Genomic DNA, 25,937 nt, shown 5'->3' with positions numbered 1-25,937 from the left:
ATAAACCCCATGTTGATCTGTGTGTTGGTTAGAGTGGGTCATTCATCTTCCTGGGCCACTAAAACTATAGCTCAGATGATAAAGGCAACATGAATTAGGCATCTCAAATAAGCTTCCCTCCTGCTGGCGTGCTTATTTTCAAAACCATCAGGAAATATTGGCTACTTTATTTATTTAGCTATTTCTTCCCATTATTAGTTAACTTGGCAGCTCATGCAGGAAGGCATTTTGAGATGTGTTACTGAGAACCACGTGACTGTTTTAAAAGCTCTCGCCCTGCAAAATGAACCAGGTATCTGTAACTAGTAAATCGATTGCTTCCAGTGGCTTGTGCAGCACCTTCCCAGTTTTCTCTTGTGGGTTATGGAGGCTTGCAGTGCATGTATCAGGTCAATGCAAGATGACGAACAAGGAGCAGGTGGTCCATTGTTAGGGACAGTCTTGGACGTTTGGCTTTCAAAATCCTGGCTCCTGGCAGGGGCTGTAATGGCTCTCAGCCTCTGGCCCTTTCTGCATGACCTCAAGAGCAGACTCTGATGGGGATGAAACACAGACTGCTTGCTTATGAGAAAGAGGGTCATGGACATATTCAGGGCCCTCCTGGCCAGAGGACTTAGCCTGCCACTGTGGGATCAGAGGCCGAGTCCCTGGGAGGACTGCAGATCTGGGACTGCAAAACCACAGGACCCTGGTTAGCTCCTCTCTCCAGATGGGGCAGACGTTCTGTTACGTTACTGTTCTAGTAAGAAGGGGCACCAAATCAGCAGAATCCCCTTGAAGCTATTCAAGCTCCTGTTTTCATCTGCCCTCTGCTTAAACAGGCTTCCATCTTGATGTCATATTTGCTTAATGGGGTCTCTCTTATTGTGACTTGGCTGCTTACTAGACTGGGCTTGATCTGTCAGAGGAATGGCATACTGGGACTGAGTCAAAAGGGCCTGCACCTTGTAAGGATGGGTGGATCTGTCCATCTGTGTCCATGTCTTGTGAGTTTATATGTATATGGCCTTTTGGATGCACTTTCCTCGATCAATGCACCTTTATAATGTATTTTATCTCAAACGATTTCATTTCTATCTCTCTGGCTCCAATTCAGCATCTTCTTTGCATAGATTGCCCAGCAATTCCTCTCCACCCAAGGCTTATGGTTCAGTAGATTTTTCTGCTGGTAGAACACGGGAGCAGGTGGCTTTTACAAACTTACAAACTTGTCCTTCCCCTGATAGACCAGAAGAGAAGACAATAACACTAGGCAAAATGAAAAGAAGAGAAAGACCAAAAATGAGATGGATTGATAAAAGAAGCTACAGCTTTGCATTTAGTGAAGTTACTGGAGGGCAATCATGGATAGAACTTTTTGCAGGGCTTCCATTCATAGAGGAGTCGCCATAAGTTGGAGATGGCCTGACAGCACAAAACAACAGCATAATCCATTATCCGCCTGTTCGAAGGGGCAGGGCTCCCTGGCGCTGAGAAGGAAATGGCACTGGCGGCTATGGGGGGATTAGCGCAAGATTCTCTCCCCGTTTCCACCTCTGAGGGCAGCCGGAGCGGCATTTCACTCGAGGAATTATCTGACCTGCCCAAAAGCAGCTCAATCCCCTCCATTTGACCTTAATGCACTGTGATATTTGTAGAAGTGCAAAATCCAAACAGTAATTGCATCCTGATACACCATGTTGGTCCAGGTGATGTGGAACAGGGCAGTTCATGTCGGAGTTTACAAGAAATGAATCCTTCCAAACTCCTTAGTGCTTATGTACTGGCTGCACAGTCCATTCATGCAATGAGCACGAAGTGAAGAAGCTGCTTTACAGCCCCCCTGCCCCATCTGGCTTTTGATCCTAAATCTGACTCCATTAAAAAAAAAATCTAGCAACCAGGCCATCTTAGTCTCTCCCTCCTCCCCCTTTTTTTTCTTTTAAAACAGATTCTGGCAACTGTTGTGATGGCTGATCATAGCCTGATTTTTTCCATCAGTGGGCCACCCCCCTTGTGGATTAGAGGGAGAATTTCTGGTAGCCATGCTATTTTCCAGTGGTCTCCCTAAGGGGCTGGTATTTGGGGCTCGTGGTCTTCAAGCTTCAGGGCTGCTAAAAACTAGAGCAAGAAGTTGCTGCTTCTTTCCTTGCTTTGTGACTGTGGAAAAAAACTAATTATCTTGAAATCTCATTATAGTCCTTGTTGCTCGCCAGAGATGGGTTTCTTTTTTCTCCATCAAGTTGATTATACCAGTCATGGTCTATACCCTGCCTGTTAAAAGCCCTTGTCAGTGCACTCACCAGCGGTAGCATCTATTTTAAGGGACAGGGCATTTTTCTATGGACTCTTCATTATCTGAGGTGAGCTGTATGTATCCGTTTGCCCCCAGTCATTCAAGGGACGCTCTGCTTACACTGGAAGCCAAAATGTTAGAACTCGGTGAGATGTTGGTCAGCAGGTTTCAGCGAGGAAGGCAATGCATTGCACAACTGTTGGGCATTTCATGAAATTGCCACAAGATTTCATATGAGACCATTAAAAAGGGTTGGATTAGTTCACAAAGAATGGTTTTATCAATGAATGTTTGGTATGTGAACTAGAAATGGACTTCAGTGCTGCATTTCCTAAATGCCTGTGCTTGGAGGAAGTATCATGGGATGGTGACCTGTATTGTCTCCTGCCTCTGAGATTTCACTCAGCTCTTGTTTCAGCCAGCCTAGCGATGGGGCTGGTTGTACGAAGGACAGAACAGTGTCATTCATCTGGTTCTGGGCACAGTTTGAAGGGCTGGTTAGAACATATGATTCCCTATACAGCTTAGGACCAGCTCAGGCTGCCTCAGAAATCATTTTCTCTATTCTGAGCCCACTGTTGTCAGTGCCATCAAGTCATCTCTGACTTACGGGGAACTTAGGAATGAATCCCCTCCAACAGATCCTGTCATCAACAGCCCTAGTCAGACCTGTAAGCTCAGCAATGTGGCTTCCTTTAAGGAATTCACCCCTCTCATAGTCGGGCTTCCTCTTCTTGAGTTTCCCTAGCATTACTCCTTCCCAGTGAGTCTTGCCTTCTCACCAAGTGCCCAAAATATGACACCTCCAGATTCATCTGCTTTGCTTCTAGGTAAAGTTGGCTGCTTCTAGGCTTGGTTTGATCTAGGACCCACTTTTTTAGATTTGTACACCAAGCCCTTCCTTCTGTCCCACTACTATCAGAGGAATGTTTGAAGAGCTACTGGAGCAGTATATCCATGTAAATAAAAATAAAAAATTGACAGGAAAGCCAAAGACTGACTGCCCATTTGATGCTCCATGCCTCTGGATTCCCTCTCAAAGTGAGCACCATCTCTGTTATCCTTTTGCTGGCAAGCAAGAACATTTTTACTCAGGCAGACTATGCAGCCAAAACCTTTCTTATATTCTTAAGCAATGCCTAAGCAGAGGTAGGCAAATTTGTGGGGAGCATGGGTACATTTGGCAATTTGACAAAGTCATCACAGAAGGCTGCCACAGGGGCCACGACAAAGGGCAAGGGATTTAGCAGGAGATGGAGTAAAAGACAAAGGTCAGATCGAAACCTGAACACAACAGACAACTGCGTTGAAACCAAGAAATCCAGTGTTTACAGGCTTCTGAACTCCAATGGGGCAGGGTTGCTGGGGCCCAGCAAAGATGCTCCAAGATGAACTGGTGCTTGAAGGTTACACTGACGGCATCATTCTATAATGATAGCATGGTCAGCACATAGCCCTCTATGATCCACATCATTCTGCTGGACCCCTGGAAGGCTGAACCCACCGAGCTCCTCCCTAAGGTCAGACTTGTTCCTCTGATTAGATCCAGGAAGACATTATTTCCAGCAGATTTGATTCTAGGCACTAACAGCAGGTTGCTCGGTTCTAGGCAGTAACGGAGGCTCTGCCAACGCTTCCTTTTCAACATCTCTGCTGGTTTACCTATCTGTGAGTGGCACCAGCAGGTACCCTGAGAGCCATATAGCCAGATCATGAAATATGATACCCATGTCCTGCACTGGAGCAAATAAGCTCATCGAATTTCACTGTTATCTCATGGATGGATAGAGATCAGATCAGGTGTAAGAATTCCCCTTTAGTGTGCCGCTTGTTATTCATGGTGGGGCAAAAAGTGGTTTCAAAGGTGATACCAGGTATTTCTCATTGCATTGAATGTACTTTATACAAACCAAATTGGTTTTTCTTCGAATGACTCTTGTAGAGGAAAATCAATTTTGGGTTACAATGGCTTTGATCTTTCAAGCTAAAAATCCCCAGCAAATGTGCTAAGTGGTTAGGATATAAGGGCTCTGCACTGGGGGGGATGTATAAAGCAGACATTCAGATCAAGGGTTAGCCTGGCATCTGTGTAATAAATAGCCACAAATCATGTTGGCTATTCTTAGTGCAGGCTCCCAAATGGATATTATCCTATGCAACTTCAGTTATCTAGTGGCAGCAGCCATGAGACAGAATGTCAGTTTTTGTTTACAAGCTATTTTGGCTGCAACATATGATCTATCGCAAGGGCAGTAATAGGATTTCAGTTCACAAAGCCCTTGAAAAGGCTCTGTTTGCAACCTTGAACATGCACTGAAGCATATATTCTCCCTGCAAAAAAGCCTGGAAATTCCTAAATTACCATGTACTTTCACAAAACGAGTGCTTTTTAAAAAAGCACAACTTAAAAAATTTGAAACTTCTTCAAAAGTAGCATCTTAAAGTGCCTTGGATTTAGGGGACTCAGCTCAGCACCCCCGCCCCCACCCTCACCCCGAAGTTCATGTCGTGAGCTGTGGGTAATTTTTATTGAGTAGGGCAATTCAATGAGGCTGCCCTAACCCTCTGAGCTCAAAAGGATTATGGTCACTCTATGGAGGACAGAAGGCAAGTCACCTCCGCTCTTCAGCTCCCCCTCCTTGGATTGCTGATTCTGGCCAGCGTCTTATCCCGAGGCATAAGGAGATGCAGCTGAGGTACCACCAGGATGCAATCTATGCTGACAGAGTCTTGCCTCATCCCCTGGCATGCCCACAAATCTCCGTTCTGCTGCAGCAGTCTCCACTCTGGCTGCGTGGAAGAGGGAAGTTGCTCCAAGTTTGGACCCCTGCCTTTGACAGCAGGATGAACTTTCAAGGTCAGAGCTTAGACTCTGAATTCTTCTCTAGCAGCCATCATATAGCACTCCCAGTTCACTTTGTAAGGAAATGAGGTAGAAACGCTCATGCACTTAGAGGGTAGGGAAGAAACACCAGTGAAAAATAAAACGTTTTATGTTTTTTTTAAAGCAGCTATCATCTCAAGCATTGGGACTAGAAAAGCATGTAAACTTAAATAAATAAAATCCATTTTCAGCAGCATTGCTTTCAGATGAACCTGAGACTGATGGAAGACAAATTGTTTGCTTTGGTGCGACAAGCCATATTTCAGTGGCATTGTGTGCACCATTTCCTCTTTAAAAACTCTATTTCTCCTCATTAGTTCACATATACTTTTGGTTGACAATTTCAAGTACATCTCCCCACAACTCAAGTGCATTATACCTTAGGCCTATATCATTAAAGTAATTTATCTACCCAGCTTCCTTCAAAGGCAGTGTGAGCTTTTATGCCGGCATTCAAGATTCTGGATGACTTGCTTCAGGAACTAGAACAGTACCAAGGCTCGCATCTGACATATATTCCAGATTAAAGGAAAGAATGAGTTTAGATAGTTTACTTAATGCCGACACCATGAAAATAAATCCTAGTGGTGTCTGTGTGTGTGTTTGTGAGATGCACACAGGAATCCTGCCAAGCTGTTCCACACCACTTCTGAGATGAAACGGCTGTTCCAAAGTTATTTTTTCACTCAAATCTTACATGTTAATCGGATGCCTGGAAATGGCTTGTGCATCTTCCTGTGCTAAAGATGGGTAGAAAAACTCATAGGGTTGAATACACAGGTTTTAGTTCAGAAGCCCTCTTCATGCGTTCTTTTCCTCATGTTAATGTGTAAGGAAGTGTAGTCCATTTTCAGTTGTTACACTTCAAACCTGCCCTTTCCCCTCCATACATGTGGAGGGTGACGGTCTAAATGGGAGCGCTTATTGGAGTCACAAAGACTGTCAGTGTGATTAAGAGCACTGATTTTCCAGGCTGTCGTGTTCACACCCTCCAAGCGTCAGCAGAGGCTGGCAGGGGCTGGAGCATGTCATCTCATGCCCTAACACAGGAAGAATGTGTGAACAGAGCAAATGTAGGTTTTCCTTCCAAGTAATGCGTAAGAATGTGGGATAAATTAGAAGAACTTAGTTCCTAGTGAAGTCAATGGGCCTTAAGTCATGCCTAATTTGTTTGGTGTGAAGCCAACCCAGTGATCTTCTTGGTCTCGTATCTGATTCCTTCCTCAGCAATGAATCATGAGGCACATCAGTAAGTAGGCTGATCTCGTATTTTAGATTCTTTACCATGTTTGACATCACAGTCAAAGTGGATGCTGCCATGTCAGGTTCCCTGGATGGCTGGACAAGTCCTCCAGTCATTGCTACCACAAGTCTTGCCTAAAGGAAGAAGCAGGAAAAGGCTCAGGGATCCATAGAGGAGTTCAGGGAAACGGCAGGCATGGCCCACACAGTCGGCATCAGGAGCCCCACAGGATGTCTGAATCTGAGAAGTGGCTTGGAAGAAACCCAACTATTTCCTGATGAGGAAGATAGTGAGTATAGAAATTAGCTATTATAAGCACAGCCTATTTGGAATCAAGTTGAAGGGCGTTTGTCCATCATTAATTTTGACTCAGATGGAACTACTGACACCTTTTCCACAGTTCACTTTGTTTTGAGAACCTGAAGCTGCCAGTGAGGTTCCTTGATGCGTGAAACCCAGAGCCCTACAATCTTCACACCTGCCCTGAAACAACTCCTGCTTATGTTGTCAGTCTTAATCCATTCAGCCCTTTTGTTTTACTCTCATGTGCTCCTAGCCAACAGCCCACATGATTCTCCCCTCCCTCCAAACTCTGTGGGTAAGTAATAGGTTATAAAAACATCCTGCAGACTCCATCTTGGTTGTCCCTTCAGGGGCTACCCACATGCTGCATGTATTTCCTTACGTCAGAATAAACTGTCAATGCTCTTTTGATTGTAAAACTACCACCACCAGCACAATCTCCTCTATGCAGCCCCAGTCCTCTAAAATGTTCATTCGATGGGCACACTGCAGAGTAGGGCATTTAACAGACTTCTAGCTTGGCACTGCCTGGTAAATTAGCAACTCGTCCATTTCGAGCGAGGAAATTACTTAAATACTTGTAGCTGCACTCCCTTCTCCCCCTTCTCTGTGCAGCACAGGCTGCTGTGCTGCAGAATGAAAACTGGCGCACAGAGAAACATGAGACAGGGGCCTTCAAGTAGCAAAATATCATTTTTATGATTATGCGAAAATTCCCTATTCCAAGGACTTTAAACAGTGAGAGACACATGATACAATTCCAGAGGATCAGCAGGTGGTTTTAGGCTCATCAAAGAACCCCCTGAGATGGGACAAGGAACAGTGTTAATCAGCCCTCCCCTATCGGTTCCTATCTCAGTCTCTCACCACACACACAGGCTGGTAGCATTGCTCAGACTAGACAGTGGCTTGACAAGAGCTGCTTTGCCTGAGACAATGAGCGTACTTATCCGAGTCCAAATTCATAAGTGGCCTGGAAATGCTGGACTGCTTCCCCAGATGTCAGGAGGAGCTGCACTCCAATTTAGGTTTTGGAATGGCGTTCCCATCCTCCCGACTGCCCAGGCAGAGCCTGAGTTCGGGGCCCTCCATGACCGACTGCTTCTCTTTCCCCCCACTCTGGTCTCCAGAGCAGCACAGTTTGCAGGGATTTGCTCTTCAGGAGAAAGCCAGAGGCCACAGTGAGGCTGCAGGCTGGAGGGGAAAGCATCTCGTACCCTCAAGCAATGCTGGTAGTATCCCACCCTCTCCAAATGGCTACAGCCATTTCAAGTGCTCAGTCTTAGTGGGGTAGTCGCAGGATGAAAAATTCAACGCAAGAGCAGCACAGCCCATGCGACAGATGGACAACCCGGGCCGTGTGCCAAAGCTATTGAAGGGGACCAAGTGTGAAGACTTGCTATTCTTACTTTTGACACAGGGCACCTGGAGAGATCAGCCTCTCTTCCTGCCATCACCTGCCCTGTGTGAAGTTCTCCCAGAGGGCTCTGTACGCGAACCCTGGGAGAATGCCAGGATGGACAGCTGAACGGAGGGCACTGGGTATGCGCCTCTCTCGCGCCACCCACTGAGTACGGTTTCCAGGCCAGGGTCCCCTTCCCAAACCTGGAGGAAGGCTTGACAACAGAGACAGTACAGCTAACATTTCCATGTCTTGTATGCATTTGTCCATTTTGAACACCAGCTCTCAGATAAGCGACATATGCGCTCTCTCTCTCATTCTCTCTCACACACACATTTTCCTCTCATTGCACATATACAGTGTCTCGCTCACAGGAAGTGCATGGGTCACATACAAATTATAATGTGCAAGATAGCTTACTCCAGTCCTCTTCCAGAGATGTGCTCAGTTGCATCAATCGAAAGTGCAAGATCAGCTGGCCCACTCTGCTCGTCCTTTCCAATGTGCCCATTTCTGTGCCCCCAGAACACCCGGCTTATTCCTTCCCTACCCGTCTCCCATTAGAAGCTGCTCCCCGTTTACAGTTTTCTGAAGCTTTTCTGCAGCCTTGGGAATGAGGACAATAAGCACTGCATTTACCAATTTCAGCAGATGCTCTCTTCAAAACAAGGAAAGCATCTTCTGCTTCAACTAACAGATGAGTGTCATTGAAGTACTTTTCCAGCCTAAATGTTGTGGTTTTCTTAAACTGCATGGGTATGATTGCTGCTGTAGCTCTGGGAGTCAGCACTGACGCGCTTTCCTCAACCTAGCCGCAGCTGCGTGTTCTGATTCTTTGGCTTCTGCCTCACTTCAGGCAAGCCCCGCCCTGCCCCCAAGACTTGGCGGTTCCTGGTGTGACAAAGGTCTTCCTGGCTGAATTTGGCCATGGATATTGGCGGGGGGTGGGGGTCAGGACATCACCATCTCCCACCGCTGGCTCATTGCCGTGCTCTCGCAAGGGTTAATGACGACTTCTCTCATGTTCTCATTGGTGTCCCCCATCATTTCTGTGTCCAGGCAGTAACGTGTGGCCATGTGTTCAATGTGGGAGCCAACTTTGTTCCATCGCTTTTGAAGAAGAAAAAGAAATACAAAAGAATTAAATGCAATACGTCTTGCCCCACTGTGCTGGACTAGCGAAGAAGATATTATCACAGTCTGACCGCCTTTCCTCAACCCAGTACTCTTGCGATACTGGTCACTGATCCTTCTGGCTAGGAATGATAAGGCTCTACTCCAATAGGGCAGGTACCAGGTGGGGAAGGCTGGTCTTTGAAGTGAACCCTACAAGAACTGAATGCTGGTCTAGGAGCTCTTTGCTCTGATTCAGCAAGGCTTCATCTATGTTCTTGTAGGATGGGATCAACCATATCACCAGCATGATATCTATCTTAGTGTGGTTGTCCCAGTCCTGGTGTATCAACAGCATGTTTACAGTTGAACAAATTTGCACACGGAGCATAAAGTGAGTAAGTAGAACTCACTACACAGCCTTCAGGACAGTAGTGGCAAGTCAACATTTCATAGTATATGATATTGGTGATGAGACTAGCAACTTTTAGCTAACATTAGACCAACAGGTGGGATGAACTGCTTTCCCGCAAACAAGAAGGAGGTACTGTACTGAAGGTAGGAAATTACACTGAGATAACCACCAACTTGAAGATCGTATCAGAAACTTCAGGGCAAAAGTTCACTGGGCACAACACCTCACATGCGTGCAGACTGTGGCCATTTCTTGAAAAAGTCATTTACTGTAATCCTGAGAGACTGAGGACTTGAAGTTCTCACTAAATTCACAGAAGATTAGGGATGCTCTTCACTCACACGGATCACTGGGAAATGGAAAAAGATTCCCTTGTCTTGGCAGCTGGCCTTCTCATCAAACTTGCTGGAACAAAACTGCTGTGAATTGGCTAGAGCGCTTTGGCTATTGGGTGGTATGATTATGATTATGATAATACCACAAGAAAAATGGCCAGACAGGATGCACCTTGATGATGATTTGCTGGTGGCTGACTCTTTGAAATATTTTTTAAATTATTAGTATTAGTATTCCAAATTAAAACGGTTACATTTCCCAGTGTTTCCCATGCAGCCCCTGCCTGGCTTTACATCAAGAAATCAGCTCTACCCAAGTGTTTTTGCTATTCCACGTGATCTCATGCTTATTCTAGCTTCAGGGATGTAGCATAAACATTGCTCATTTGCTCTTCAGAAGTGAAACCTAGGGCTGGTTCATAGTGCATGTTCCATAGCATATGGCTACCCATAGCTGCTTGTCAATAGGATGAACAAAGAATGGACTTTTTATAGTAAAATTCAGCAGCTCCCATTTCAGATGCCGCCAGATCTCCAACTTTTGTGTATAACAATAATGCGAAAGCTGCTGAAAGTCTGTCCTCTAAAATCTACTGTCACCCTAAAAAGGCACAAGCAAAGCTAGAATAAGGGGCACCATTGATGTGTGTGTGGCTACATTCTCCATGTGGACAATAAGAATTTCAAGGTCATACTGGTTAACGAGAGACCCTAAAAATTCCTGATGGGATAATTCTGGCACTTGTCCATACTTCAGTGCAGTAAGGTAACCGTGCTTGTCCAGTGTGAGCGCTTTGCTGCATTAATTTGCTCAGGAAATGCTCCTGCTTTGATAACTTCTCTTTGATTCTGTGCTGGACACAGCTCAGCCTATGTGATCATTGACCAGCATGTGCACTTGGCTCATGGATTTGGTTTGGGATAATCAGTACTTGATTAGCGTTCAGTCTGCTTTAGCCAAGCAAAACAAGCTCATTTCTGACAACTTTCAAGTGCTTACGGGTCAGTGACCATGTCATCCTTTCACAGACTTGTTTTTGCATCAAGTGTGCAGTGTTGCATAGGCCAGAGGCAAGCAACAGGTAGATCAAGAATCTATTGGTAGATATCTAGATGGTTTGCAAGGGAAGTCCACCTGCTTTTAACACAGGCCACAGATGAATGCAAGGTGGGAAGGAGAAGATTTCTGTATGACAGGACTGTGATCTCAGCTTTGACACTAGAAGCAAATTCCATCTCCCTGCCACATTTTACACCTGATTTCAGTTGGTTGTCCAGAGTGTTGTAGTAGAACCACAATGGAGATCAGACAGGCCTGAAGTTTGCCCATCCCTGGACTAGGCAACAGGACTAATGAATTATTTTTGAGTGGCTGGCTTTCTTAGGTATGTGTGAGGTACTCTGATAGGATGATGCAGGGAGAATATTCATGTCACTGCTGGTAATGGGAAGAGTGGTGTTTTCACTCTTCAGATGCCTCTGGAGAAGACTGGCCTCACCTGCTTGCCATCCCCTTCTTTGCAAGGCAGGAGCACCACCTGGGAACCTGGAAAGAGGGTGTGGATGGACAAACACAGCTGCTGGTAGCGGATCTGCTGGTTGTACGTATACGTCCATTCCTGAAGGAAAGGAGACACAAAGACTAAGTCAATCTTGTTTCTCCTTGCAATTCTTTAATTCCTTTCTTCTTTCCCACTCAATAACATTCCCCTATATCCACCGCAAAAAGCTCTGTTTGAATTTCAGAAACCAGAACTGAAGCAGGCAAAGTCCATCTTCTTTCACCCTGCTTGCACCTACCTATCCTCCAATGCCAGGAAACTTTGGCAAAAAGGCAGTGCATAAATAAATTCCTGCCTCCACTTTTACAAATTCCACATCTTCAGCAATCTTCTATGATTGCTGGAAAGGGCCTAGGTGCAAACATGGCCTATATTTAGCGGTTTGCTGGGTGCCTCTCTCCATTCCTTGAGAGCCAATGTGATGTAATGCTTAAAGTGTTGGACTGGGACCCACTGAGACATAAAACTCATTGGAAAATATTGCTGCCTCTCAGAGCAACCTACTTCACAGGACTATCATGCGAATAAAATGAGCTGGGAAAACCCCAAGCATTTTGGAGGAAGGAAAGGATCCACCCTAGGTAATAATAATCAGAACTAAACATCATAACCAAATATACAGACCCAATTCATACAACTACTTTTGGGTTTCTATGCAGTTGAGGTTGGATTTTCACCTTCACCTGGAATAAACATGTATGTGATGATGGAAAATTGCCACCTGAACATCACATATCACACCTAGTACATGCCACCGTGAATAGTTTGAAAAGCAGCAGCATAATGACATGGGTGCAGATCAAGCACTAAAAACAAAGGCCTGAGTACACAATCCATTCAGACAAGTATCCCACCCACATGCAAAAGCACAACTTTTTCAGCATCCTAAAGCTGTAGCATGAATGAGCCAAAAGCAAGTAACAGGGATTTGCTTTTAGCTTCCTGGTTCCTGAAGGTATGGTAGCAATAGATTGGTTTCCAGCTTGTATCCGTTCCGTTGACACTGGAAGATACAGAGCAAGGGTGAAACAAGGGCATGGTGGAAGAAGCTGTTTTCCCCATTCCCTTAGCAAATGACATCACACATTCTGCGCACTTCCATATTTTCATCTGGGGCCGCCATCTGGTTCCCATCTGATTAAATGGCGGAGGAGGGGAGGGGAGCCTCGCCAGCTACACGTAAGTCAGCCAAAGAGGATGCTTTAAATTTATTTCTTGAATTCATTATGATGCTGAGGAGCAGTGACAGGTGTCACCTTGAATGATGTTAAAGCCTTGAAAAACAGTCCCTGGCCTCCGACAGCGTTAATGTAGCTGGTTTTCTATGGAAAACCGTTAGCATATGAAATGAGTCACCATTAGGAGCACGAACACAGAACACCACACCTCCTCTCTGTTTTTCTCTGGTCTTTCACACTACATGCAGAATTCCAACACTTTTCACGCGGCCCTGGCTTGTCTTCTGACAGGGTGTAACAGTCTTCACTGCTGCACCGCTCTGTTCACTCCACCAAACAGAGAAAGGTTGCCTTAAGAAACAAGGGAAGAAAGCCAAACCCCACTGAAAGTGTACTTGTTAGGTAATAAACGATGCTGTTATTAGTACTGTTATTCTTGTTATTTTAGGAAGTCTAGGAAGAGAAAATGGCTGGAACTACTACATGTGTACTGGCATAGGGTGAGTTAAAATCATAAATATCGCAAAAGCACAAGGCCCTTCTGTACAGGGACACATTAAACACACTCACACGCTCAATTTGTAGGGTTATGGAGGTCAGGTCCCATTCCCTATGACAGCGGCAGCGACAAAGGACAGGTTTACACCCTCCTGCTGTTGTATTCCGGAGAACAGCACTTTGCTCAATCTGAATTTCATTTCCACGTCACCACAAAATCCACGTGGGGAGGCTATGGCCCTTGGTGCCATTCAGTGTGGCCTGTGTGGGAGCACAAGCTGCTGCCTAATTTCACTGCTGTGTCTGCCAAATCCCCTGATAATCTCCTTCCCCCAATCCTGCTGCTGGACAGACTGGAGGAAAAGGACTTTTTAAGGGCCCGCAGCACACAGGAATAACCCTCCCTGCACAGCACCCTTCCAGGTAAGCCACGAGTTTGCAGCCCACCAAGACACTGAGCATCAGATGGGATGGGGAGTATGGCGTGGGGGCCTGACCCTTCACTCCCCAGGTCAAGTGTGCTCCCCCGGTCCACCACACCACTGAGGGGGCTTGGGAGAGCCCATGTGCTCAGGGTAGCCCTGCCGAAGGAGGAGGCTGCGCATGGGGAAATTCATCTGCACATACCGCCGTCCCTGTGTCTGGCAAGGAGGTGGGCAGGGTTAGGTCTGCCTGTCTGGCAGACTTGCGCGGGGAGAGTTGCCACAGGAAGCACAGGCATGCATGCTAATTCTTTCTGTGCATTCCTGTGCATGTGAGAGAGGCAGGCAGGCAGGCAGGCAGGCAGGCAGGATGGGAGTGTGTGGAACGCGAGGGAGATGCTGGTCCTGCCCATGTTTGCTGCCAGCCCAGGCACTGCCCATCAGGACATGGCCCTTTATCCACTTTTTGGCGAACCGTTGTGCATCCTTGTCACAGACTGGAACACAAGCAGGAGCCATGTGCCCAGAGAGGTGGATCTTTAAGGTGCACTGGAGTCCCTTGAAGAGATTGCTGCCAGCTGTCACCACTAGTGTTAGCATCTTCCAGGAATGGTCAGTTCTGCACAGCCATGGTGTATGGAGATGTGCTGGACTCAGTTCCCAACACATACAAGAGACAAAGCAACATTCCAAGTTAAGAATGCCAAGGCTTCTTGGACATGGATTTGGATCTTTGAACCACCTAGAAGTGATGGTTCTCAAGGTGTGATGTATGTCTGCTTGGAGGAAGCCAAGCTTCTTCTTGCCAGCAGATGGCCCGATCCATGTAGTCCATGGCCAGGCTGAATGAGTGGCCAGAGGGGCAGCCCCTCCAAGTCAGTACTGCAGAAGCGCCTTGCACAGAGTGCTCAATGATCGTCTCCAGACATTTTGCGAGAAAACTTGCTTCACTCCCCTGGGTGCCCTGCAGGAGCTGTCACCGGGCTTCAATGCCTATTTGCAGTGAACCAACCAAGACCTGGGCTTGATGGTACCTCATCCAGCCTTGGCTGACACCTGGGAGGTGAAGACAATCATCTTCTCTTTTACAAGGAGATGCTCGCTATGACGAAGTTGGAGAATCCTCTGGGGAGCTGACAGATTGACATCTGGCTAAATTTTTCACCAGATCAGGACAAAAATAATCCACTAACTAGCTAGGATACTGGTGATTCACCCACTGACAAGGTATTTTGAGCAGCAGACAGTGGGATTCAGCAGAAAAAAAACAAAAACAAAGGAGATTGCAGTCCTACTGTCTGTCCCTCTTTTCTTGCAGGAAAGTGACAGCTTCTCTCCGTGTGCAGACTCATGTCATTGCTGCTGCAGTTGAGGATGTGCTCAAGTGTATCCAGGCCTAAGAGGCTTCTGATTTCTTTTCTAAAGCTTGTCAGGTTTCTTGAAACTGCTAATGATTAATGGGTTTATTAAATGAATCCCAGAGTCAGAAATCTATTCCAAGAAGGTTACTGCAAAGTTTAATATCAACTGATGCTCTGTTCTAACAGAAAGCCAATGCACCAGCCAAACAGTGACATCTTCATTAGACAAAAGCAGGGAAAATTACGATCAATTATTTACCCTCAGATGCATTTCTCTCGTGAAGTGCTAGATCAATCAATCCCTTCAGCAAATGAGACATAAACAAGACTGAAGAATGCCATGCTTTTGATTCGAAGCAGCGTTGCAGAGGCTGTGCTCTCAGTCCCAGGGACGGACCCCTCCCCATGCATGCTATTAAGGCATTTGTTTAGGGAAGAAATGAAGATTTCTCAAGCATGGTATGAGGAACAGTTTCCCCCTCCTCCCCCTCTCCAGTGACACTGACGGACAATGACTGAAGGGTGAAAGGTAGAGGTACTTCTTTATACAGTACATAATTAACAGGCAGAATTTTCTGCCTTAAGAGGTCATGGTAACCACCAGTTGAAATGCATTCAAAAGGGGATCAGGTGCATCTGAAGAGGTGATAGATGCATTCACAGATGCATCTGATCAGATGCATCCGTGAATATTTGTGATAATGTCTACATGGAACTTCCACTGCTGGGTGCCACTGAATGCTCATTTTAATTAAATTTAGATTATGCCCTCAGGATGGTTTAGGGAGCAATCCTCAGGTTCTTGACCTGGTATACACATGCATAGGATTGCATGCTTATAATCCTCTAGAAACAGTGTAACAAAAAACAATAAATTCAACAAAAATATCAAAATATAAAAAGAGAAACAGTATAAGAATATGAAAGAACCTTCTTAATAGTCAGGCTAATTAGAATACCCAGTTAAAAATAAAATGCCTGCTTGAAGTAGGTCTGATATTGGGGTCTAACTAAATACAATGAAGATACTAGGCAGTTCTCTCTGGGGAAGGCACTGCACAAATGAGGGGGTAGGATTTAGGGGATGCTGCTTCCCTGGTTGGCGAGAACGGGGTGTAAGAGAGGCGTGAGAGTTTGTGCTCGTGGGATGTATCTGGTTGGCCACCGTGGAAGACGGATTATCAGTCTGTTTGTTGTTGTTGTCAAGTTGTCTCCAACTTATGGCGACCCTTTGAATGAATGCCCTCTAAAACATCCTGCCTTTGACAGCCCTGCTCACTTCTTGTAAACTCAACAGTGTGGCTTTCTTTATGGAATCGACCCATCCCATCGTTTATCTTCCTCGTCTTCTTCTGCCTTCAACTTTCCCCAGCATTATTGTCTTCCCCAGTGGGTCTCGCCTTGTCGTGATGTGCCTGAATTACAATGGCTTCAGTGTCATCCTTTTTGTTTCCAGGGAAAGTTCTGGCTGGATTTGATCTAGCAACCATCCATTTGTCTTTTTGTCGGTCCAGGGGATCTGCAAAGCTTTCTTCCAGCACCATGTTTCGAACGCATCAATTTTCTTCTTGGCAGCTCCCTTCACTGTCCCAGCAGGCTTTTGTTGATATTCTTTGGCCTGCACTGGATAAGCTCCGGTGGCAGGTATCCCCATCCTAAATCCCTACAGGAAACTACAAAAATTCAAGCCTAGAGCAGCTGTGAGAGAAACAGGGACACAGAGGCTAAACAAAGCCTGTTTGTTGTCTGTTGCAGAATCACTTTGATAAATCATACTAGAATGAGCTTTTGATGAGGGCCTTATGCATCAAGGGCGGTTGAATCCTGAACCTTTACATATCTCTGTACACATAAAATACTTTTCATCCCTGAAAGGTTTCCCAGTCTTGCAGGTAAAATAAGGCAATCTTCCTCCCAAGAACCAAATTATGGCTAACATGCTTTGAAAATGAGCTTACTGAACACAGCAAGTGTGGGGAACCGGTGTTTGTGAACTGCACTATCCACATTTGCTATTGCCACCATGACTCATGTCTTAATTCGCCTCCTCTTTAGATTATGGTAAACAGCTACACTTGAAAAGCATCCAGAGATGGCATCAAGTGTAAAATGCAGTCGCCAGACGGTTATCTGGCATGCACTTCACAGACCAGTGACATCCGTCTTGAAGCCTTTGCATTGGCTTCCAGTTCCTTTCCAGGCCCAGTTCAGCTCTTGCCTTCAAACCCTAAACAGCTGCAGCCTGGGCTGCCTGGAAGGCTGCCTCTTCCTCTATGAGCTTGCACCAAACTTATGATCATGACCTGAGACCCTGTTCTGCATCCCACATCCCAGAAATAGCAGTGGGCACCCGAGACTGCCTTCTGCCGCCTCACTTAAGGAGCTCCCTCTCCAGCAGGTGAGGCGAGCTTTTTCCTTCAGACACCTGGCAAAGCTAACTTTGTTCTGCTGAGCTTCTGAAAGTTAATGCAAGTTCCAATTTTATCAAAGCTCTCTGGTTTCATTCTAATGTAATTTTTCATGTCTGTCTGTGCTCATAGTTTTTGTTGATGCACAATTTTTAATTATTTCCCTGCTTCTATCTGAATAACATCTCGAGTGCTCATGGAGTTGAGCAGCAATCCAAAAGGATACTGAGCAACAACACAGAAGCAAAAATAATGGTGCCATGGTCAGAGTGCTGGATGGGTTTCAAGTCTCCGCTTGGCCATGAGGATGACGGGCTGTTTTTGGGCCAGTCACTGGCTCTAAGCCTAACTTGACTCACAGGGTTGCTGTGAGGATAAAACGGAGAGGAGGAGGACTATGTGGACTAATTTGGGTTCCTTGCAAAAGTGAGAGTGAGAAATACAGAAATAACACCTGCACCACCCCATGCCTGCCTGCCTTATGGAATATTTCCTACACAGCCCTTTCTTTTGTATGTTAACTCAAATAGTAAACTGATGACTCAGGAAGCTATTTTGAGGAGGTGACTAAGAAAGGTTTCAAGTATCTTGTGACTTTAGTAAACTGCAGAAGATACACCATATCAGATTACCTACACGTTTGCATGGATTCATTTATTCTATCTGCACCCTACTTTTTCCTGCAAGGAATCCAAGCTTGCATAGTTTTCCTTCCATTTTATTCTCGCAACAACCCTGCGAGGTAGGTTAGTGAGGAACTTTTGCAAAGCAACCAGGTTCGCTTTTCTGCCTGACAGGGCTAGAACCTTGATCTTCTGAGTCCCAGTCCAACATTCCAACCACTACACCACACTGGCTACTCAGTGATATTTGCTACTCAGGCTGATGACAGGCTAACAGTCCAAAGCAGTGAAGGAAGAAGGACAAAGTACTGAGTCAGCTTCCAGTGTTCCTCTGAAGCCTGCCCAATGGCCCTAACCATCACATTCAGTAATACCATTGGTATATACACTAGTAGAATGAAGGCATATACCAAGGCATGCGCAGTAGCTTCTTTCTGCACTGTGGAACTACTTCCCCTTGCACTTTTCAGATCCATTGTACATTCCTTAGGCTGATATTTAGTGATGGGTATCGAAGGTAGTGGGAAGTAGGCCTCAAATATACACGATTCCATTAATTTGTCCATTGTGTATTTAAAAACATATATGTACTAGTGTAGGGCCTCCCGTTATCTCTAGACTAAAAGAAAGCAAATATTTGAAAAAACAAACTTCTTTATGGTGGGAAAAGCGCTTGAAGCAAATAGATTTACTTTGGCATTAACTCTTTGCAGGCTGCAACCAGCGCAACCCTAATGACTCAAGTACCCTGGAAATTTTTCTCAAGTAAAATACAGGAAAAGGAAGTATAGGTATCCTTCACACTCCTGGACAGACAGAAGACTCATTCATCCCCTGAGATGGTATAATCTGGAAATGAAAGATGTCACACCTCAATCACAGCTATGGCCTTGAATATTTGTGAATGTTAAGAGAAAGAGAAAATTCAGTACTGTCGCTTTAAAATGGTAATTTTAGCTCATGGAGGGGAGAACACACCTTTTCTCCATTTTTTTCTGTTCAAGTGACATGTAATTGTTAATCTAGTTCAGAGAATACCCTCTGATTGACAGTGCATATTTTTCCCGTTGGTGATTGAGGAGGGTGTGTGTGGAAATGAGGTCAGGCTCATTAAGTTCCTTCTACTTTAATAGGTGATTTAATATTGAATGAATGCAGACTGTGAACTTAAATATATCACTGCAATTCAGTACATTTCTGAGCTAGAGAAAAGAGTAAATAGGTCTGAAAGATGAGAGGAAATTATCACCCTCATTTTCTTTATTTCCTCTGAAGAAGGATTATGTGCCATCGGAGCGCAGGCAGGTGCCAGGATCAGCTCAGCTTGGTGAAGGGTGAGCTTTCCATGTGCATAATGTAGTGCTTATCCAGTGGAAAGGCTGGCCTCTTGTAACTTTGGTACCAAGGATGCCGGGAATATCCCATGATTCTCTTTCCAAAGCAAGCACTGCAAATTCTGAACAGGCAATAGGTTAAAAAATATAGGCACTGGTTCCAATTTTGAGGTGGGTGCTTGGACAAGGTACACACTATAGTCATGTGGTCTTTTCAAAAGAATCTCCAGGTGATAAAGTGCCCAGAAATACTATGAGCGAAATATTGTTCAGGGATATTGCTGTAGTTTTAGCATGTGGGAATGCTGTCACATAATTGTTTAATCACATAAATAGTGAATAAAAATCAATTTGAAGTGATTCTTCCACCCAAAGAGAGTGCAAGTGCAAGACTTTTTGGAATGCACCCTTGCAAAAGGCAGGCAAAGAGCTGTTTTTCTGAATAAAGGTAAAGGTTTCCCCTTGATGTTAAGTCCAGTCATGCCTGACTCTAGGGGGCAGTGCTCATCTCCGTTTCCTAGCCGAGGGAGCCAACGTTTGTCCGCAGACAGTCTCTGTGGTCATGTGGCCGGCATGACTAAACACCAAAGTGCATGAAATGCTGTTACCTGCCCGCCGAAGTGGTACCTTTTTATCTACTTGCATTTACATGCTTTCGAACTGCAAGGTTGGTAGGAGCTGGGACGGAGCAACGGGAATTCACCCCGTTGTGCAGACTCACACAGGTGATCTTTCGATCAATCAGCCCAGCAGCACAGAGGTTTAAACCACTGTGCCACCTGCATCCTGTTTATCTGAATATTTGTAGCCATTTTGTGATGGTGATCAGGATGGTTTTTCAAATTGTTAAATGTGCCCATCAGCCTATCTCTGATGCTGATGGTCTCAGACTCTGGCAAACAGATTTGTGATAGTTGGCCACTGGAAAATGGCTTTGCAGCTCAAGTTTTGGACTGTGAGCATGTACTTGTAGCACCAATTTTGGTAGTGGCTCACATCATGATCATGTGATCAGGATGATCATGATAATCTTAAAACATTTATTTAGAAAGTGGTCAATCTGGGAAGTACTTAACTATTCCTACAAACGATAATATTCCTTCTTCAACATTATGTATGACAGCCTTTCTTTGGAAGACAGAAGCTGATGCATCTCAGCAGCAATCACCAAGGATCACTTTTAAATAGCAATTTCCAGACAGCTGGCCATGTTGGTCTAATATTAATCTTAAAGAGCTAAAAGATGAGCAAAGTTATTCCTACAGCTCTTGAAATGGACTATGGTGTACAAAAGCTTATGCCAAATAAATTTGTTAGCCTTTAATGTACCACAAGACTCTCTGCTGTTTTAAAAAAGCAACTCAAATCCGAACTTGTCCAGTGGGTAATGTGTTGGCTTTGGACTGGAGAGGTGTGCATTCCAATTGTAAGATCTATAAAAAGGAGATTCTCTTTGGCCACAAACTTCCAAGTTCTCTGAGAAATTCCTTTAACTTTTCTCTAGAAGTGAGATCTAACATTGTCTAGGGCAGGGGTCAGCAACCCATGGCTCCAGAGCCGCATGTGGCTCTTGAATCCCTCTGCTGCGGCTCCATCACTCACAGCCCCCGATCTGCTACATGTGGCGGCACAGCCCCAATCTGTTTCATAAATGCAACACACCATAGTTTTTTTATACTATATATACTTTATATAGCATAAAGGTAAAAAAACAATATATGCAGTGTTATTTTCATTTTAGAGGTCAAGAGAGTTTTGCGGCTCCCGGTGTTTTGTTTTCTGTGGGAAACGGGTCCAAATGGCTCTTGAGTGTTAAAGGTTGACGACCCCTGGCCTAGGGCATGTCTTTTCCTGTAAAGTGCAACTTCTTTATTCCATATTCAAATAGAAACTTGTATGCTGCCAAGGCTTTTCTTTTGTTTCACCTGTTTGATATTGTATATTTTGGATGTTTTGATGCTATTTCACCTTGAGTGTCTTTAGAAAGAAAAGCATGACAGATTTTTTTATTTGGAAGCCTTCCAAATAAATAAAATAAATTTTGTAAATTAAACATCCTGCTCCATTCAAGAGTATAACTGATGAATCAGGGCCAAGCACACTCTTTGCCTTAGTTTTACAGGATGTCAACTATAAAACAGGCTCACCATATAAAATTATAGTTAGGATAAAGGGGATGCATATTTTGAAATCCTAAAGAAAGTATTAATAATGATCCTTGAGACTGTTGCAGCCTGTTAGGCCAAGGAGAAGTTACCTGGGCTACTGCTGCCGCACCTTTGCTGGTGATGCAGGGATTCAAGATCACAAGGGGGAACTCTTGCCCTTGGGACTTCTGTGACTCCAGGCATCTCTGTCTCTGCCGTATCAACCCTGTCTGGTACAGTGATTCTTCTGGAATTCTAAGAAGAGAGACACTGGATGAGAATTGTAAGTTTTCACCTGGTAAAAATAGTTGCACATTGTAAGCAGCACACCAATGTGATATAACAGACAGAGTGTTGGCCTTAGTCTAGGGGGAACTGAGTTTAAATTCCCATTTAGACATGAAGTACTATTTGCCTGCCTAACCTACCTCTCTGGCTTGTTTAGAAGATACATTTGTGAAGGTGCACACATGCCCTGAGGCCCTTGTAAGAAGGGCATGTAAAAAAGGAATTATGCTAAATCAACAGTTGCTCAAAGGGTTGTAACCCATGATTAAACTTTTGCAAGGGTTTGATGGCGTGTAAAGATTTAGAGGGGATATCCCCTCTCAGTGATTATCTAGCTGAAGACAACAAGAAAAACAGCAATCCTATGCATGTTTACTCAAGAGTAAGTCCCCCTGTGATCAGCACAGCTTAGGGAAATGTGCACAGCACTGTAGTCATAACGTGATCTCGAAAATGGAAAAAAAGGGAAATTTCTGAAGTTCCACTTGCACAGCAAATAGCACACACGTAAGCATGGACTAATCTCTTTGTTTTGCTTTTTCATTTTTCCAGTCTTGATTTGTCTCAAATGTTTTCCCCATAATATATTGCATATCTGAATGTTATTTCCCCTAATATATTCATTTTTGTATATGGTTTGATTGGCATAATTCTATTGCAAAATTCAGAGAAGTACAGTTTTGGAAGAACGTGTTTTCATTTGCACAGATGAAAATGTGCAAATATGAATTAGGTAAATTCACCTTAAAATACACACTCAGTCAACTCTCCCCTGATCCCAACATATGAGACGTGTTGAAAAACTGATAATACCTAAGTTCTGGATAGACATTTTCCAAATACCACTTGAAGGTATGACATTTCAAAGACTTTCTCAGTTCCACTCTGCTCTGGATGCTGTCAAAAAGAAAATGTTTGCAACATGTATTTATTTTTATTTATGCATTATAAAGTACACACCACCCAACTGGCAAATGCATTTGAGGCACTTGATAATCGCAACATAATTATGCAGCTTGAAATGGGCTCGTCTCCTAAAGTCCAGATTTGCCGATGCTTAGCAAGTTGCAAAAACTACAGGTAATAAGGAATCTTCTCCTCCAAACTCCCACCACCTATGACTCTGTGTAGCATGTAATTGAACAATAAAGAGCTACTCTAGAAAACATTGTGTGACCGACATAAAAGCATCTAGTTTTTCATATGTATGAACACAACAACTCTGGGTCAGGATCAAGACCATCGGGGAGGGGGATAAGCCCTTTGTTCTCCATACTCTGGTCTCAGTGAACATCCCCTCAAAGCTACTTGGCATGGAAGGGATGCTCTCACTGGCACAAATCAAAGATTCTCTCTGGGGGTGAGCAGTTGTTTGGTAATTTTAATCAGGATTCTGGTACAGGAGAAAAGACTAACCGCCACCCGAAGGCACCATGGTCTGGATCCCCATCCCCTTCCTGCAGCTTTTATTTAAAATGTAAAAACTAGCAATGTTATTTGCAATAGTGCCTAGATTTGCGGTGCTGGAGAAGACTCCTGTGAGTCCCTTGGACTGCAAGGAGATCAACCCTGACTGCTCTTTAGAAGGCCAGATACTGAAGGTGAAACTCAAATACTTTGGCCACCTAATGAGAAGGAAGGACTCCCTGGAGAAGAGCCTAATGCTGGGAACACTAGATGGCAAAAGAAGGAGGGGACAAAAGAGGATGAGGTGGCTGGATGGAGTCACTGAAGCAGTCGGTGTGAGCTGAAGTGGACTCCAGGGGATGGTGGAGGACAGGAAGGCCTGGAGGAATGTTGTCTGTGGGGTTGTGATGGGTTGGACAAAACTTTGCAACTAACAACAACAACTACATTTATTACTTCCACTGCTAGGGTACGCTTATGCCATTCCTGCTTTGCATCACCTTTTCCAACCCTGAGTGTGGAAAGGATTCCCCAGATCTGCTCTTCCATGGCTATGTTTTAAAAGGGACAGACTCCAAGGAGAAGTCATTTTCACCTGCATTAAATGTATGGTCAGTGACCAGGGCTGTCCCAGTGCTTACATAAATGAACACTAGTGCAACCTCATCAGCACTTGCAAGGCAAAGGGACGAACCATGAGATCTGAATGGCAGCAGTAAGTTGCCATTTTTCCCATTGCCAAGCAAATGCTAATGCTGTTGTGCTAATGCTGTTGGTACAATGTCATTAATGCTGTGAGGAACTACACACACACACACACACACACACACACACACACACACAGGGAAGGAGGGAGGGAGGCTGGAATCTCAATTCAGCTGGGGGACATGTATGCAGGAAAGTGAATTTTGCACCTATATTATGGAGTGCAACCTAGATAAGGAACCTGCTGCACACAAAGGACACAGTTGTGAACCCCGTGCAGCACACAGCGTGAAGAAAGTTAGTAAGACCTAAGAGGAAAGAAAGTGATCGGCTGCATTTTCTTCCCAAATTCCAGTTTCCTTCAGATGAATTTTACCATTGGCAATGACTTGATCAGGGATCCACACACACAGTGGGACCAATTCAAAAACAAAGCTTTAGAGTGCATGATTATAGGTGGTATAAGAATCTCATTTCAGATGCAACAAATATCCCAAAAACTATGAGGGCTGGAAGTGGCAAGAGGGCTAAAAGGTAGAGCTGTTCTGCCATTTTGCATCACCCAAGAAGCGTACACCTTTACAAAACAATCCCGCACTGCATGAAGGAAACAGGCAAGCAACAAACCAAGCAACCAACAAACACAGAAAGAAGGAAATGAGACAGGTAAAAGTGGAGTATATTCCCTCACTTCCTTCTAGGCAAGGTTGTGACATGACTTGCTGCCCTGGGCAAATATGGAAATAAGGATTAAGATTGCTAGGCTTGTATTTCTTCTTTATTTCTTTGCCCTGGGGCACTGCTTATGCACACAACTCGCTCATTAGTAAGGACAGTGTATTCTCCTCGCCTGTCCTGATAGGACAGTTGTTAAAGGAAGAAACAACCTTGGGTTTGACACAGGACAATTCCCGGCTAGAGAGAAGAGGATATGACTTTTTTCGTTTTCCTCTGTGAGCAAACTCTTCTTTCCAGTGAGATGAGCCAACATGGTTTTATAGAAGCTCATCTTTTTTTATATACCAAACAACAAGGACTTTAAATCCATATACTTGCAGCATCTGTTTACTATTAACATCTAATTAACTGATCCCACAGAAACAAAATGCAGGCTTCCCAACAGCTGGACGAGGCTCCTATAAAACGGTAATGAGGTTCCACTGTATCAAGCCACGGAACGCCTCTCTTTGTGTTTTCCTTCGCCGCCAGAGGGGGGCACTTACTCTCCATATGGCCTCCCTTGAGCCGCGGGCCGGGCAGCGTAATAGTATTGCTTATATTCATCCATCCAGACTTCAGCTGTGCGCTTGGTATTTCTAGGGAAAGACATTAAAAATGAGGGAGAGACCAAAGAAGCATGCACGAAAGAGTTTTAATTTGATGCCTTTGACAAAGGCCTGCAGGGATAAGGGGGAGGGAGAGAATCCCTCTTCTCCACCACGGCCCACCTTTTTCTTAGAGGCATGTAGGGGATGAAAAGGGGAGGGGGAGATACTAAACAGATTATTTTCCTCATTAGGCGTGAGGGCACTTTATTTCTGGGAAGCAAGAAGAACCTGGACTTGTATTCATGGTTTAATGGCTGTTTCTCTCATTATGTTTTTAGATGTACATCTAAGATTATCTGTGGGAGCTCTCTATACAACTCCAAACACGGATTTTCCAGCTTTTTGGATTCTGAGGTAAGCCCCCAGATAGAGGAAGTGCTCTTCTTTACAAAGTTGGCATCCACATGTAGAGATGACAGAGGGAAGCAGGATTGGCCCATGCTCCCCCTTTGTCCGCTGATGGTCCTCCCATTCTAAATGCCAAAAGAGAGTTCCTGCCTTATACCAATGGGCCCATCTGTTGACATGCACTGACTGTGATCATTTCCACCGAGATCAGATTCCTCTCCCTGGTCAGTTTTGGAATCTCCACTTCTGGATCTTCTTCCCAAGTGGACTGCATGGAGCTCTCATCACACCAAAATTTATAAAGCACCCCTTCCATTTGTGATATATATTTTCACATCAACTGCAGACTGACATATTT

The 25,937-nt window shown here is 44.7% G+C and overlaps 1 protein-coding gene across 7 annotated transcripts in view; it reads right to left on the bottom strand.

The window, feature by feature from the left end:
- Positions 1 to 7,379: 7,379 nt before the first annotated feature.
- Positions 7,380 to 25,937, bottom strand: part of GALNT14 (polypeptide N-acetylgalactosaminyltransferase 14) — a 301,246-nt gene continuing 282,688 nt past the window's right edge. For 3 of the 7 annotated variants that reach the window (XM_044437167.1, XM_044437417.1, XM_044437260.1), the window contains 5 exons: positions 25,127 to 25,219; positions 22,605 to 22,688; positions 21,614 to 21,758; positions 11,470 to 11,589; positions 7,380 to 9,217 (listed from right to left, as the gene is read on the bottom strand). In XM_044437167.1, the coding sequence (XP_044293102.1) occupies positions 9,059 to 9,217; positions 11,470 to 11,589; positions 21,614 to 21,758; positions 22,605 to 22,688; positions 25,127 to 25,219 (601 nt within the window). In that variant the 3' untranslated portion in view covers positions 7,380 to 9,058. The other 4 variants (XM_044437510.1, XR_006415464.1, XM_044437337.1 and 1 more) reach the window with 4 other exon arrangements.

This window comes from Varanus komodoensis, unplaced genomic scaffold (genome assembly GCF_004798865.1).
Source record: "Varanus komodoensis strain SLA01 unplaced genomic scaffold, ASM479886v1 scaffold1, whole genome shotgun sequence".
Taxonomy (NCBI): domain Eukaryota; kingdom Metazoa; phylum Chordata; class Lepidosauria; order Squamata; family Varanidae; genus Varanus; species Varanus komodoensis.
Note: the sequence above shows the minus strand (reverse complement) of the source record. Positions and strands in the feature narration are given on the sequence as shown.